This window comes from Gallinula chloropus, assembly GCF_964237585.1.
Source record: "Gallinula chloropus genome assembly, chromosome: 15".
Classification (NCBI taxonomy): Eukaryota; Metazoa; Chordata; class Aves; order Gruiformes; family Rallidae; genus Gallinula; species Gallinula chloropus.
Genome location: NC_140100.1, coordinates 10272116 through 10285496, shown reverse-complemented (window position 1 = coordinate 10285496; position 13381 = coordinate 10272116). Strand labels below are relative to the sequence as shown.

The 13381-nt window shown below is 40.6% G+C and overlaps 1 protein-coding gene across 1 annotated transcript; it reads left to right on the top strand.

Moving 5' to 3' along the window:
* Positions 1-270: 270 nt before the first annotated feature.
* PMS2 (PMS1 homolog 2, mismatch repair system component) lies at positions 271-12412 on the top strand (the record flags this gene model as incomplete). Its single annotated transcript, XM_084270939.1, is given in 18 exon segments — positions 271-293; positions 684-823; positions 1344-1430; positions 2699-2801; positions 3500-3683; positions 4185-4352; positions 5691-5788; positions 6254-6353; positions 6597-6681; positions 7155-7307; positions 8347-9256; positions 9986-10153; positions 10391-10491; positions 10812-10981; positions 11303-11416; positions 12005-12037; positions 12039-12068; positions 12347-12412. Coding segments are annotated over 18 exon segments (2733 nt in total).
* Between the last annotated feature and the right edge of the window lie 969 nt (positions 12413-13381).

The following is a 13381-nucleotide window of genomic DNA, read 5'->3' as shown; positions in this document are numbered from 1 at the left end:
GAGCCAATAGACTCTGGCAGCTGCCGCACCGCCTCCTTGTCTTCTTTCTATGGGTCAGCGTGTACATTGATTCCTTAAGCGAGTCCTCATAGGGCAGAAGATACGTCTTCCAGCTCTGACTGGGTAGAGACATTGACCAACTGGTGTCGAGAGATGAAAGATTTGTCTACGATTGGCGGGTTCTTTCTTCCAGCGGCCAGTGACTGAGCGGGGGCGGAGCCTGCAGAAGAGGCTCCTGAGGCGAGCGCGGCGCGTTCTGCTGAGGTTCCGATGGAGGAGGAGGTTCCGCCTTGGTGAGCGCTGGCCCGGGGGTTGGAGGGAGCCCTGGATTTGCAGCGGCGGTGGAGGGGGGCTGCTCTCGCTTGGCCTCCCCTGCCCAGCCCGCTTCTCCCTGTGGGAGGCTTGGGGCCTAGCTCCCCTGCGGCGGGCCGTGCCGTGGCAGCTGGCGCGGTGGCGGCCTCCTTGGCTGCCGCTCGGGTCCCGCTTCTCCTCCGACTTGTCCGGGAAAGGCCGCGGGGCTTCTTGGGCTCTCGGATGCGGCTACCTGGGGTATCGGCGTTCCGTCTCCCGCCCCGCGCCCGGGTGCGGGTTCCCCTCGCTTGGGAGGAGCGGGGTGGGGCGGGGCGGGCCCGTACCGCTGCTTTACCCCGCCGTGTTTCTTCCTGTCCCTGCTCCCTTTCCAGCCTCTCGCCTGCCAAAGCCATCAAGCCCATCGACCGTAAGTCGGTTCATCGGATCTGTTCGGGGCAGGTTGTGCTGAATCTTGGCACTGCCGTGAAGGAGCTGGTGGAAAACAGCCTGGATGCTGGATCGACCAACATTGGTAACCTCTTCGTCGTCCTTTTGTAAAAGTTCAGGCTTCTTTCCCTCAAAGCAGGGAGTGTGGTCACAAATCTGTGTGTGTGCTTTCTGCCTGGGCTAGGCGTGCCTGCCGTGGTTCTACCCCCCAGGCAAATAAAGCGTTTTGATTCCCAGGCTCCAGCTGGGTGCCCTGAAACATGTAATTTTGCCTGTGTGATTCTTATTTGTAGCCCCATTTGCCACTAAAGGTATGTGGCCTGTGCAGCACTGGCTCTGATGGCCACTGGCCTCAAGCTAGCAGGCGGTTAGGGCAGGGTTGTGGTTTCCAGAGCTGCTGGGATGATAGCTGCTACAAGCGGGTAACCTTTGTCTCAAGCACAAGTACAGTGAAGCTGAACTACCTGCAAGTGCAGGCTGCTTTGCATTAGATTGACCTCACTTTTGACTGCTATGAGCACCTTTTTGTTTGTCAGACATCAAGAATATAACTAATGATGAATGCTCTGTATGAACATGCAGAACTAAAATACTCAATTTTCTAGATATAAAACTTAAGGATCATGGAGCAGAACTGATAGAGGTTTCAGATAATGGAGGTGGAGTGGAGGAGGAAAACTTTGAAGGCTTGAGTAAGTTGAACCTTTTTCATAATTTGTTTACGAAGGCATGCAGCAATAGGGTGAGGGGTGATGGTTTTAAACTAGAAAAAGGCGGTTTAGGTTGGATATTAGAAAAAAAAAATCACTCTGAGGGTGGTGGGTCACTGGCACAGATTACCCAGAGAGGCAGTGGAGGCCTCATCCCTGGGGTCAGGCTTGACAGGGCTCTGAGTGACCTGCTCTAGTGAAGATGTCCCTGCTCACTGTAGGGGCTGGGACTAGATGGCCTCTAAAGTTCCCTTCCAACCTGACGCAGATTATGATAATTTAGGCTTGGACTTTTTGAAAGTCTATGTTCAGTGAAAAAGCTGTTTTAAAAATAATAATAATTTTTAATGGATACTTGGCTTTTCCATAATGTGTGCATGCCCTGCAAGACTTGGGCAACAGTAGCCTGGATTTCTGTGGTGCTATTGTGGTTAATTTTTGTAGCTCAGTAGTCTTTAATTTGATTGCTCATTTAAGTGCTGCAAAGAGTAGATCTTATTCTACAAGAGAACGTCCTGTGTGTGTTTAGATTCATGTATGTTGAGTCATCACTGTTGGAGTCAAGCTTTGTGAAAGCAACTGGTTTTGAGAGGTGAATTATAAACTTGAGTAGTTGCTGAAGTGAACTGATATTGCATGCCTGATTCTCAGATTTTCCATTTGCTGCTTTTAAATTGCACAAAATGGGAGCAGAACCAATACTACAATATCTACCTAGTAGGTGGAAATTCCCATGTTTCTTTTGTCATATAATGACTTTGACCATAAGTTCTTACTGAGTTACTTTGTGTGCATGGTACATCAGAAAGTCTTGTGCTGTTCCAGGACAGTGAAAGTTCAGGGGCTGCTACTCACTTGGCTTGTTACGTGGTGACTAGTGCTGCACCGATCGTGTAGGTTGAGTTGTAGAGGAATAGTTTTATGCCTGTGCTCTGTACCATGCACCGCACCTCGGTCATTTTCTTGCAGCGCAAGGTCTGTGATAGTAGCAGAGGGAGGTACTGTGTGCTGCTAAGAGGCATCTTGTAATGCCATAAGAATTTGGGGTGTAAGTATGGAATAACAGGTCTACCTGAGGATTTTAGAGATCCTGCTTATAGTAAAGGGGGAAAGGAAACATCAAATGTTTAATTACTTTGTTTCAAATTAATAATACAGAGGTTTTTGCTTGTTGATACGCATGCAAAATCTACTTGCATAAACCAGTGTCACTTTGAAGTGAAATATAATTTTAAATATCTTTTTTCCAGCTTTGAAACACTATACATCAAAGATACAAGATTTTTCTGATCTAATACATGTTGAAACATTCGGATTTCGAGGTGAAGCTCTGAGTTCACTGTGTGCATTGAGGTATCAACATTAAGCTTCTTATTGTTGTGCATGTAGTAACTTTCTACTAGTAACTAAAGCCACATTTTCATTCTCAGTTTTGCTAAAATGATGATTTGGGAACTTCCAGTTCCTTAATGTCAGATCAGCGGTGTGCAGTAAGTTAGTTGCATGGCGTCCTGAGTCCATTCCAACCAAAAATTATTCAATGATTCTAAGCACCAGATCGGTCCTTTTATGTAAAAAACCAAAGTATTATTTAAGTATGCAAATCTTTACAGGATCAATCAGTATATCTGTGTAAGCATTTGATTCTCTAATGTAAAGCACTGTAGTATCTGCTGTGTTTGCTAGGTGGTAACTCATTAGAACTGTATTTAACTCCTCCCAGACAAAGTATTCATTTAAACTAGCACAGCTTTTGTACACAGCTCTGTGTGTTGGGAATATTCTGCTTTTTACTAGTATGGGGAATGTAGTATCCAACAAAACCAGGCTTTAACATTGCATTTTACAGGAGAAGAATGAAAGGGATACGATAAAAAGTGTTTGCATTGTAGTCAGGAAAATGTTACACTACTCTTCAGGTATGTTTGTAGTTGTTTGTGGTGAACAGCTGGTTTTCCTTAGGAATAGTTTCTGTGCTTGGCTGGGCTGTGAGGAATGGATAAGAAAATACATTGCTCTGTGAGTAATTTTCTTGCCTTTCACTCCACTAGTGATGTTACCATTGTTACCTGCCATAAGAATGCAAAGGTTGGGACTCGTTTGGTGTTTGATCACAATGGTAAAATCACTCAGAAAACACCTTTTCCACGGCAACAAGGGACGACTGTTAACATACAGCAGCTATTTTACACTTTGCCTGTGCGGCATAAGGAATTCCAAAGAAACATTAAAAAGGTAGGTTAGATAGAAAACAGTATTTCTGAGGAATGCCATACCCCAGAATTTATTCGCTGCTGAAGTATATTCAGTTCTCTATAAAATACATTGATTAGGTGTGTTTTTTAAACTGATTATATAGCTCATGCCTGTCTCTTCTCTTCATCCAATAGGGAAATGATCTTGTATGCTTTCCTCTTCTATCTTGTAAAGATTGGTTTTAAAGGGACTCTCAAATTTTCAAATTTTTAAAAGAATTAGTATTGATGATCACTTTTGTATGTTTTAAAACCAGGAGCTGCTCTCTTATGGTTTAATATCAATCTTGTCAATGTGATGTTTGCTTTTCAAGCACTATTCTTTCCTTTTTAATTATTTAGTGAAGATGTAAGAAAATATTTAATTCACTCTCCCACCCCCTTTTTGTGTTACCTGCAGATACTGAACATTTTGTGTATACGTTTTTGCTTTTAAAAAAGACATTTCATATATTTGTGATTTTTCTTTTTTCTTTAATAGGAATATGCAAAAATGGTCCAGCTACTGCAGGCATACTGTATTGTTTCAAAAGGAGTGCGAATTAACTGCACTAATCAAGTGGGTCAAGGGAAAAAAAGCTCTGTGGTATCCACTGCTGGAAGCCCTAGTTTAAAGGAAAACATTGGAGCAGTATTTGGGCAAAAACAGGTATTTAATTATTGAAAAGAGAGATAATACAACTGTGTTGGGAGATATTTAATATCTGAAAAATAGAGGGGAGGTAGAGACCCTTTAAAAGCCACAAGAGGATGGAGCATGTGTTGATTTCTAGCACACCCTACAGGTTAAAAAAGGAGAAGCGGTGAAGCTGCCACAGGTTCCTTTGATGTTTCTACATCTGGCTAGAAACGTTTTGATGGAAGAGAAGTGCTTTAAGAGATAGTGTTACTGCACAGTATCTCTCTGGAGCCAGTTTTATGAGCTGTTTGTTGTGCCAGCAAGCCTCTGAAGGCTTGTGCTTTTGAAAAAATAGTATGGGCATCATGATCTGTATGTTGCAAGGATAAGCAATTAAAAAAAAAACTCCTAAAAATGGTGTGATGTGCAAGTCTTGAGGAACAGAAAACTAAGGGTTTCTACCTTTTGCAACCTTTTCCTGTGAAACTAAGTTTCATTAGTGTTCTCGTTAGCCTTTAAATGGAGTTGCAGTCAGTTCCTGTAGAGTTGTGGACTGTGGTGCTTTCTGAAAGATCGCTGTAAAAAGAATTGTTATCCTCTAGAAGAAATCAAAGATGAAAAAAACATCCTATGCCTATTACAACCATCAGGAATATTGAGTGGTAGATAGCTGCTGGTTGTTAAGCTCTTCCTACAGTGCCCTTGCTTCAAGGCCTGCTCATGCTGTGGTTGAAAGACAAGGTGAAAGATGTAACTTCATCTTGCCACATAGCAACAAGCATCGCTTAAAATTCAGTGATACCTGAATAGAATGGTTAGCTTACAGCCTGCTTATTTAATGTAAAATACTTCTGTGTAAAATCAGTAGGAGAGGCTTTAATTGCAGAAAAATAGCAGTGGTATGATGTGGAATGTGTTTCTGGTAAACATATCTACATGTAGGCAGATTGTGATTCAAATAACAGATCTTTTCTAATAGCTGTATTTTTCTTTCAGAAGAAACTTCTGTTGCTCTTTTTGCTTTTTTGGTTTTGCATGTCACTTGACTAGGTCATATCTATGTAGCCGGGGAGTCCAAATTGTGTCAATCCTTTTGTTGTTCTGTCTACGTATGTTTTAAAGTAAGGGTCTGTGAAATAACTAAGGCAAAAGTAATGATACCAAAGGATGAGAACAGCAATATTTTTAAGGCATTGTTCTGTTTCTCAGTTAAGCAGTGTCTTCTAGTAGGTTTGGGTATTTCAAGTATTTGACTCGGCCAACTTAGAAAAACCCACATTTTATCCAAGAGATTGTAAGGCTAATAAGTAACAAAATAGAAGGAAAAATATATTATACGTGTTTAATGTTTCACTTTTTTTTTTGTAGTTGCAGAGCCTCATTCCTTTTGTTCAGCTGCCTCCTAATGAAGCTGTTTGTGAAGAATATGGACTCAATGCTACTGACATGCCACAAAATCTTTATAGGTAATTAGGAAAGTAAAAATGAGTGTTGTCAGTTTTACTGTAACCCAAACTTAAAATAAAAAAGCGTGGTGGTTAACACTTAAAACTAACTAAGAAAAGCGTAGTAGATAGTGTACATTTTGGGGAAAAAATCATTAAAAAAGTCACTTCAGGGCTAAGATGTTGCTAGTCAGATGAGTGGGATGAGCAAAACTACTGCTATTCCTGTTATCCCCTGCTGAATGTCACCTTTGTCAGTGCTCTGAGTAACTGGATGGATTAATTGTATCTATTGTTTGTGTCTGTATTTCTTCAGTAGTGTTACTGAGGAAAGAGGAAATATATGTGCATAGTTACTGATGCTGTATGACAGTATTTCTTTTAGCTCCTTATAAAATGTTCTCCTGTTAAATATGCTCAGAATCAGAAAAAATTGTTTTGCTTTGCACCTCCATTTTACCTTACTGTTATATTATTGTTCAACAGCATTACAGGCTTCGTTTCTCGTTCTGATCATGGTGTTGGAAGGAGTACAACAGACAGACAGTTTTTCTTTATCAACCAACGTCCATGTGATCCTGCAAAGGTGAGGCTTTTATTTTTCTAACATCTCCAGCATTCATTTGTTTGAAAACCACTGGATTAGTAGCTTGTATGTGTATTTGTGGCTTGACGCTGTAAGGTTTTTCTTGTCTTCATTGTGTCTATTTGTGTGAACAGAAGCACAATCATACAGGATGTGTTTTATGAAGGGGAATAAGTAACAGATCATGGTGGGAAATAGATAGTTATTGTATTGACATCTCTTGTTTTTTTCATTTCTCTGCAGGTTATCAAGCTTGTGAATGAAGTTTATCACCAGTATAATAAACACCAGTATCCATTTGTGGTCCTTAACATTTGTGTAGATTCTGGTAAGTTATGAGTAACTTTCAGTAACTTCAGTAGAGGCTACAATTTCATTGAAGAATAGATTGTATTGTGATGTAAAGAATATTGTCATTTTTATCTCTGTGAGTTCTGGCACTGTGGTAACCTTTTTTTTGATCTGCAGCAGGTAGATGTTGGCTCTAGCTCTGGATCCACATTTTCCCTCCTCTACTTCTCCTATACTCAAGTGTCTTATCTCAAGTAATGAAAAACGGGCAATCTTGTGGGTAGCCACTACAAGAAAACTTGTATCCTGCTATTGCACAGAATTAGTTTCTGTTTTGTTTGCTGGAAAGTTACAAGTTTAATTCACAGACATTAATTCATGTTAACTGTGGCTTTGGTTTTAATCCTGTGCAATAAAAATGGAGGGTGAAGGGGCAAATCTTTGATCCAAGGGTGGATTCTTAAAATACTTTTTTTTTAATATGGTTGCTTTTCTTTTTTTTTTCTTTAGAGTGTGTTGACATCAATGTTACTCCAGACAAAAGGCAAATTTTACTTCAGGAGGAAAAGCTTTTATTGGCAATTTTAAAAACTTCTCTGATGCAGCTGTTTGGTAGTGATGTTAACAAACTGAATGTCAATCAGAAAGTTCTGGACATTGCAGGTAGGAGATAAAATGGGATGGGTTTTTGTATGATACATGGTAGAGAATTGAAAATGAAATAATGTGGTTTTGGAAACCCAAAGAAGACAGGAAAAAAGTGTCTGGTTGTTAATTGATATACCTTTCAGGGCAGGTTTTTGATGTGTTGCTTACATTGAAAGATTGTTACTGACATCAGATAACAAAGGAAGACCTCAAGTTATTTAGTGACTGTTAGAGAAATTACAGATGATTTACAGTCAACTTTGTGGGCAAAAGATTGACCAAAAATTAACTGATAATGCTTGAAAAAGATTTCTCTTGAGACACTGGCAGAGAGCTGTGTTCATTTCCTGAAGAATGGTTAAGGTCTCGTAACTCAGAAATTTGAGTACAAGTTCTTGGATTTTGAAAGTTGACCCTTTTATGATAAGTACAGAAATTGCTGATTGTCTCATGACTGTATAATCTTTCAGAACTGGTCTTCTAGGTTAGCACTACCTCCTCATTTCTTTCAACAGAACCCCTTCTAATTTCCTTTTTTACTGACATAAAATCAGTTGCAGTCTCATTCTTAGTGTTATTTTAAATTAATCTTTAGTACAATACATGTTGGGCTGACAGTTTGTGTGGTTGAAGCCCTCTGATTATCACATCGACTGCAAGTATCTATGGTGCCAGTGCCGTAACGCCTTGCCAACGGGCTATTATAGCGACCGTTACCATGTAAGAGCCATTGACTTTTCATTGTCACTCAGTCATTAAATCTTTTGATGATATAAATAAATGTGATGATCAGACTGATTGCTCTTCCAGATTAAAAAGAGATTAGAAATCCTTTCATGTGACTACGATTAAGTTTATTGAAGATGTAACTGCCTGTCTGTTGGGTGTTGATGCATTTCAGCCCCATGTTGGGTCACTGTCTGAAGCTTAAAGGCTCCTGTGGGAAGTCTGCTTTTTTTTTTCTCTTTTAATTGGCTTTACTAAACCACATAATTTAATTTGTGTTTCCAACTAACTCAGAATCTTGAAATATTCTTTATTTTGGTTGTATTAGGCAACTTAAAGAAGACGCTTCCTGAAGAGATAGAAAAGCCCCGGGTGGAAATGCTGCCTGACTCTGAGGCTGAAAATCCAAGCAGTGAAGGAAAAAGAATAATGACTCTTGCCAGATTAAGGGAGTCATTCTCTCTCCATCAGACAACAGACAGCAATTTTCGAAGCCCTAAAAATGTAAAACAGCAGCACAACTCCCCTAGACAGATGTCACTTGATGCCACTTTGAGTACTGTGAAGACTCAAAAGGCTGTCTTGACTAAGCAGTTTGGGAGTTGTCATAAGCTGGACTCAAAGACCTCAATTCCAAGCAGATATTTGAGAAAATTAAAAGATAATACAGATTCTGGATTCTGTAGCACTTCTGAATCCGATGCTGGGTGTAGTACACCAGAAGCTGGGAGCAGTGTTGATAGTGAAAGTGTAATTAATCCTCCTGATGAAGGATTCTGTAGCTCAGAACAACTTCAGAATGAATGTCCTAGAACTGTTAGATGCAGTGAGAAATCACTGGAATGTGACGTTCAGGTCTCTGGCACTGAACATAAGTTGGATCAAGGGAATGACTGGACTAATCAAAGTAAGTCATCTCAAGAAGCCAAGGACTCTTTCTCAAGAGTAAAATGTATTAAAAGCAGCAGCTTTAAAAGGGAAGCAGATGACTCTGACCCAGGTAAATGTCCTGAAGTGAAGAATATTAGGAACTCTATGCCAAGTGTTGATGTACTAGTGGAAGTTAAAAAGAAAACCGTGCCACTTGAATTCTCTATGAAGGTTTTGGCAGAAAAGGTAAAAAAGGTAATACAGCAACAACAGAAAAGTACAGAAACACTAAATTACAGAAGATTCAAAGCAAAAATTAGTCCTGGAGAAAATAAAGTAGCAGAAGATGAATTAAGAAAAGAGATCAGGTATTTTCACCTTCTTCTGTGTTCATCAATTAATAAAAGTAGTTAAGGAAAAATGCAAGAGCTGTCTTTGGGGGTGGGCAGGAGGTTTAATATGCCTGTTACATTTGGATATAACTTTTATTTCACTTATGCCACTAAAACATCCATTTGACAAGTTATTTTACCTGACAGAGCAGCTGTTTGAACTAAGTGCAAACAGAATGTGAAAAAGCCACTAAAAAGGCCGTATTGATTTGACTGAGTTCAGACTTATGATTTGCAGTGTAGTCTGAGAAACATGGCTATGAAAATAAGCTGCATTCATGTGGTCACTGGACAGTAAAAGTGTATAGTTTTTAAATTTTGGATTAAAAAAATGTTAGGGAAGCCTAATTGCAAAAAGAAATCAGCTTTGTCAGCTGCCTTGCTTCAAAATCATGATGCTGCCTTCAATGTTACTGAGTTGGACTGTTACCATACGACCCATTTCTACTTTTACTATCACCAGTGACTATTTAAAATGGAAGAATCCTGAACAAGTTCTATCTTAGTGATGTATTGTATTCTGCCAGAAATGGCCACATTCCTCAGTGGCACACTTGAGATAACTCTGCCTTTTCACATTCATGTCCTGCTTAATTGAGACTTACTTTTTTAAATGTAAAGTGTTCTACAGATGAGAAAAAAGTTTTACAGTCTAACATGATAACTGATGAGGTGTAATCTATAAACTTTGTTTTCTGTGTGCAGTAAAGAAATGTTTGCAAAAATGGAAATTGTTGGCCAGTTCAATTTAGGGTTTATAATAGCCAAGTTGAATTCTGATCTCTTCATAATTGACCAACATGCTACTGATGAGAAATACAACTTCGAGATGTTACAACAACACACTGTTCTTCAAGGTCAGAAGCTGATAGTGTAAGTATTTTCCGCGTTTTAAAATACTATTTTTTAAGTTTCATTTGATGCTTCAGCAGGATATCTGTGATTATTCACATTCAAAAGACTTAAGACAAAAGTTGCCTTTATATGCAGTGCTTCAAAGAGTCAATCTTCACTTGAAAAATAAATTTCACAGATAATAGTTGAAGCAATCTGAAGTGGCCTGTGTTATATATGTACCTATGCAAGACCATATTTTTCTGTCTCTTCCAGGCCTCAAAATCTGAGTTTAACAGCTGTAAATGAAACTGTATTGATTGAAAACCTGGAAATATTCAGAAAAAATGGGTTTGATTTTGTCATAAATGAAAATGGTGAGTTTGGGCCAGAATTATGTGAAATAAAAAAGTTCCACTTCATCTTACCATGTAAAAATCTCTTTTGGTAGTTATCAGAAACTTTGAAATAATATGCATTATATAATATATGCCTTACTTGTTTTTTAAGACTTAGGATTCTGTGGTCTCTTTGCATTATGGAACAGAATATTGTAAATTATTTCTCTGTGTAAACCTTCACATATATGTAGGTCACGTGATATTCAGATATCAAAGTATTCTCAGTTTTTCCTCTTGAAAAGAGGTAATTTCCTGTAATGCTCTTTTTTTTTTTTGAATTATTGCAAATCTTTCAGCTCCTGTAACTCAGAGAGTTAAGTTAATATCACTGCCAACAAGCAAAAACTGGACTTTTGGTTCACAAGACATAGATGAGCTGATCTTCATGTTAAGTGACTGCCCTGGAGTCATGTGTAGGCCCTCCAGGGTCAGGCAGATGTTTGCTTCTCGAGCTTGCAGAAAGTCTGTAAGTATAGCACTTGATGCTTGTTTTCAAATAAACACCAAATTTTCTGTTGTATTATGGGTGGCTGTATCTATAGATATTGCAGGGGAAGCTTATTGAGTGTCAACAGCTGATATCCTTAATTTTCTCCATTGTATTTTTGTCTGCCATAACTTGGGAAAAATCTCTGTTACTTTGTTTTCTTTCAACTAGTGCACATACAGATATCCTTAGCTGCGTTTGGTCGTCTTGTCTTTCAGCTTTCAATGCCTTGCGCAGTATTAATTTGTTGCAGTAGCCAAAGTACTGCTCTCATTTGGGTTTTTTTGGCTTTACTTGTAGGTGATGATTGGAACTGCACTGAATGTGCAGGAAATGAGAAAACTCATCACCCATATGGGTGAGATCGAGCATCCCTGGAACTGCCCCCACGGAAGGCCTACCATGAGACACCTAATCAGTTTAGATTTGATTTCACCAGAATAAGGCAGCTGCTGTTTATCATCAATTTTAATTCTTGGTGATATTTCGACCTTTTATCATGACTCTTATTTTGAGTATAAAAATTTTAGCCTGCTTCAGATTTGAAGACAATGACACTGAAAGGCATTCATCACGGTTTCACTGCTACTCCTATCAAGTCCACAATATTGACATACTAGAATTAATGTGTAAATAACATTTCTTTTATTGCCACTTACTGTGTGTTACTTATTTTTGCAGTCAAGACTTTTTTTAAAAAATAAATGTTTATATATAAAAATCAAGAGTATGTAAATTGTCACTTATACCACATACACTGATTCTTAGAATTAAGTGGAATGTGAATTTAAGTCTCTAGTAATGCTATAAAACAAGCATCAACTTTCTGTGTTTATACATCTTGTATGTGATAATATTAAAATGTAAATGATGCACTTATACTACAGCTGGGTTTCATTAGGTAGGCATTAATATTGGTTTAATACTTGAATACAGTAGTTTATCTGGCATATTTACTTTACTTTTTGTTCCCATCTGTATTCTAAACACTTTGTTTCTAAGAACAGGGCTTCTTTCTCTGAGAAGGAATGGAATAAAAGCTGTATCCCCAGGCACTGCTGATCAGGTCAGTCCAAATTCTCTCAGTAGAAGCACACCAGTTAGAAAATTGCCTTTTTGAATCAGAAATCCATTTAACCAAATAGCTGAGTTCTTCCATTTTGGTAGGACAGATACCTGACCTAAGAGATCCTTATTTTTATCAATGCCTTTTTCCTAGCACCTCCCTTTCCCACTTACAGAGCACTGCGGCTGCAATGCTGCTGCTGCCTGCCCCTCCTCGGGGCTGGGAGCGATGGGCTGGGCTTACAGAGAGTCGTAATGTGCATTGTCTGTAACTGTCAGTGTGGGAACAGGACGACTACCACAGGTTCCCTGTACGCTGTCCGGGACACGTGCAACGCCTGCTAACCGGTATTCTCCATGCAGGATTGCTCGGTGTTAAAACGAACCCAGACACGGCGGTTTCCCGCTGGTTTGGGTGAGGCAGAGAACCACCCTGCCCACGCAAGCCCAAGGACACGCTCTCCTCAGGGGCGTGCTAGGCGGGCTAGGCAGGCTGCTGCCGCAGCGCCCTCCTCGGGGTTAACGGGGCGGTCGCTTCCCTGAACTCGGCGTACCGGTCGTCCGCAGCGCTTTCCCGCCGGTGGGGCTGTGCCTCGCCGGGCGGCGGGGCCGGCCCCGCGGTTGGTATGGCTACGGCCGCTATCCCCGCACTGCGGCTGCGCCGCGTGGGGAGCGGACGGTGGTTGTGAGGCGAGGGGCGGCGGCCCGGCGCGGCAGGGAGCTCCCCGGTGTGGCGGGGCTGCAAGGGCGTCCGGCACCGAGCCGCCCTTGCTCTCCCTCGCTCTCCTAGTCGGGCACTTCGGCAGTTGATCTGATACTGTAATTGCCCGAGTGGAACGGGGCGCTGGCTGGAGCGAGCTGCGGTGAGAACATGGCGGTTGCTTGAGGCTGTCCCTGCCACCCCTCGCCGCTGCAGCGCGCGGGGCTGATTATTGTGCTGCAGAGCAGTGGCGATCGGTCTGTGAAATGGCGGGAATTGTGATGACAGCTGTTCAGGCTGTCCTGTAACCTTCAGGTAGCTCTTCACTGGCAAAATGACGGTTTTTCTAAGCTACAGCGGTTATCCTGTGCTGTGGTTCAATCTGCAACTCAAAACTTTGAAAGCAAGTTGATAATAACCAGTGCAGCTGTAAGTTAGAATGAACCCAGCACTTACCTCTGAGAAATGCTCTCCAGCTTTTCAAGGTGATGAAATTTACAGGTAGTAAAGATGGAGACCTCAGTGTAGCAGAAGTAAGGCTGTTCGCAACAGAAGTAGTGTTATGTTTTTGATGGACTTCTTTGAGGTAATTAACAGGTATCGCTTCCTGTTGG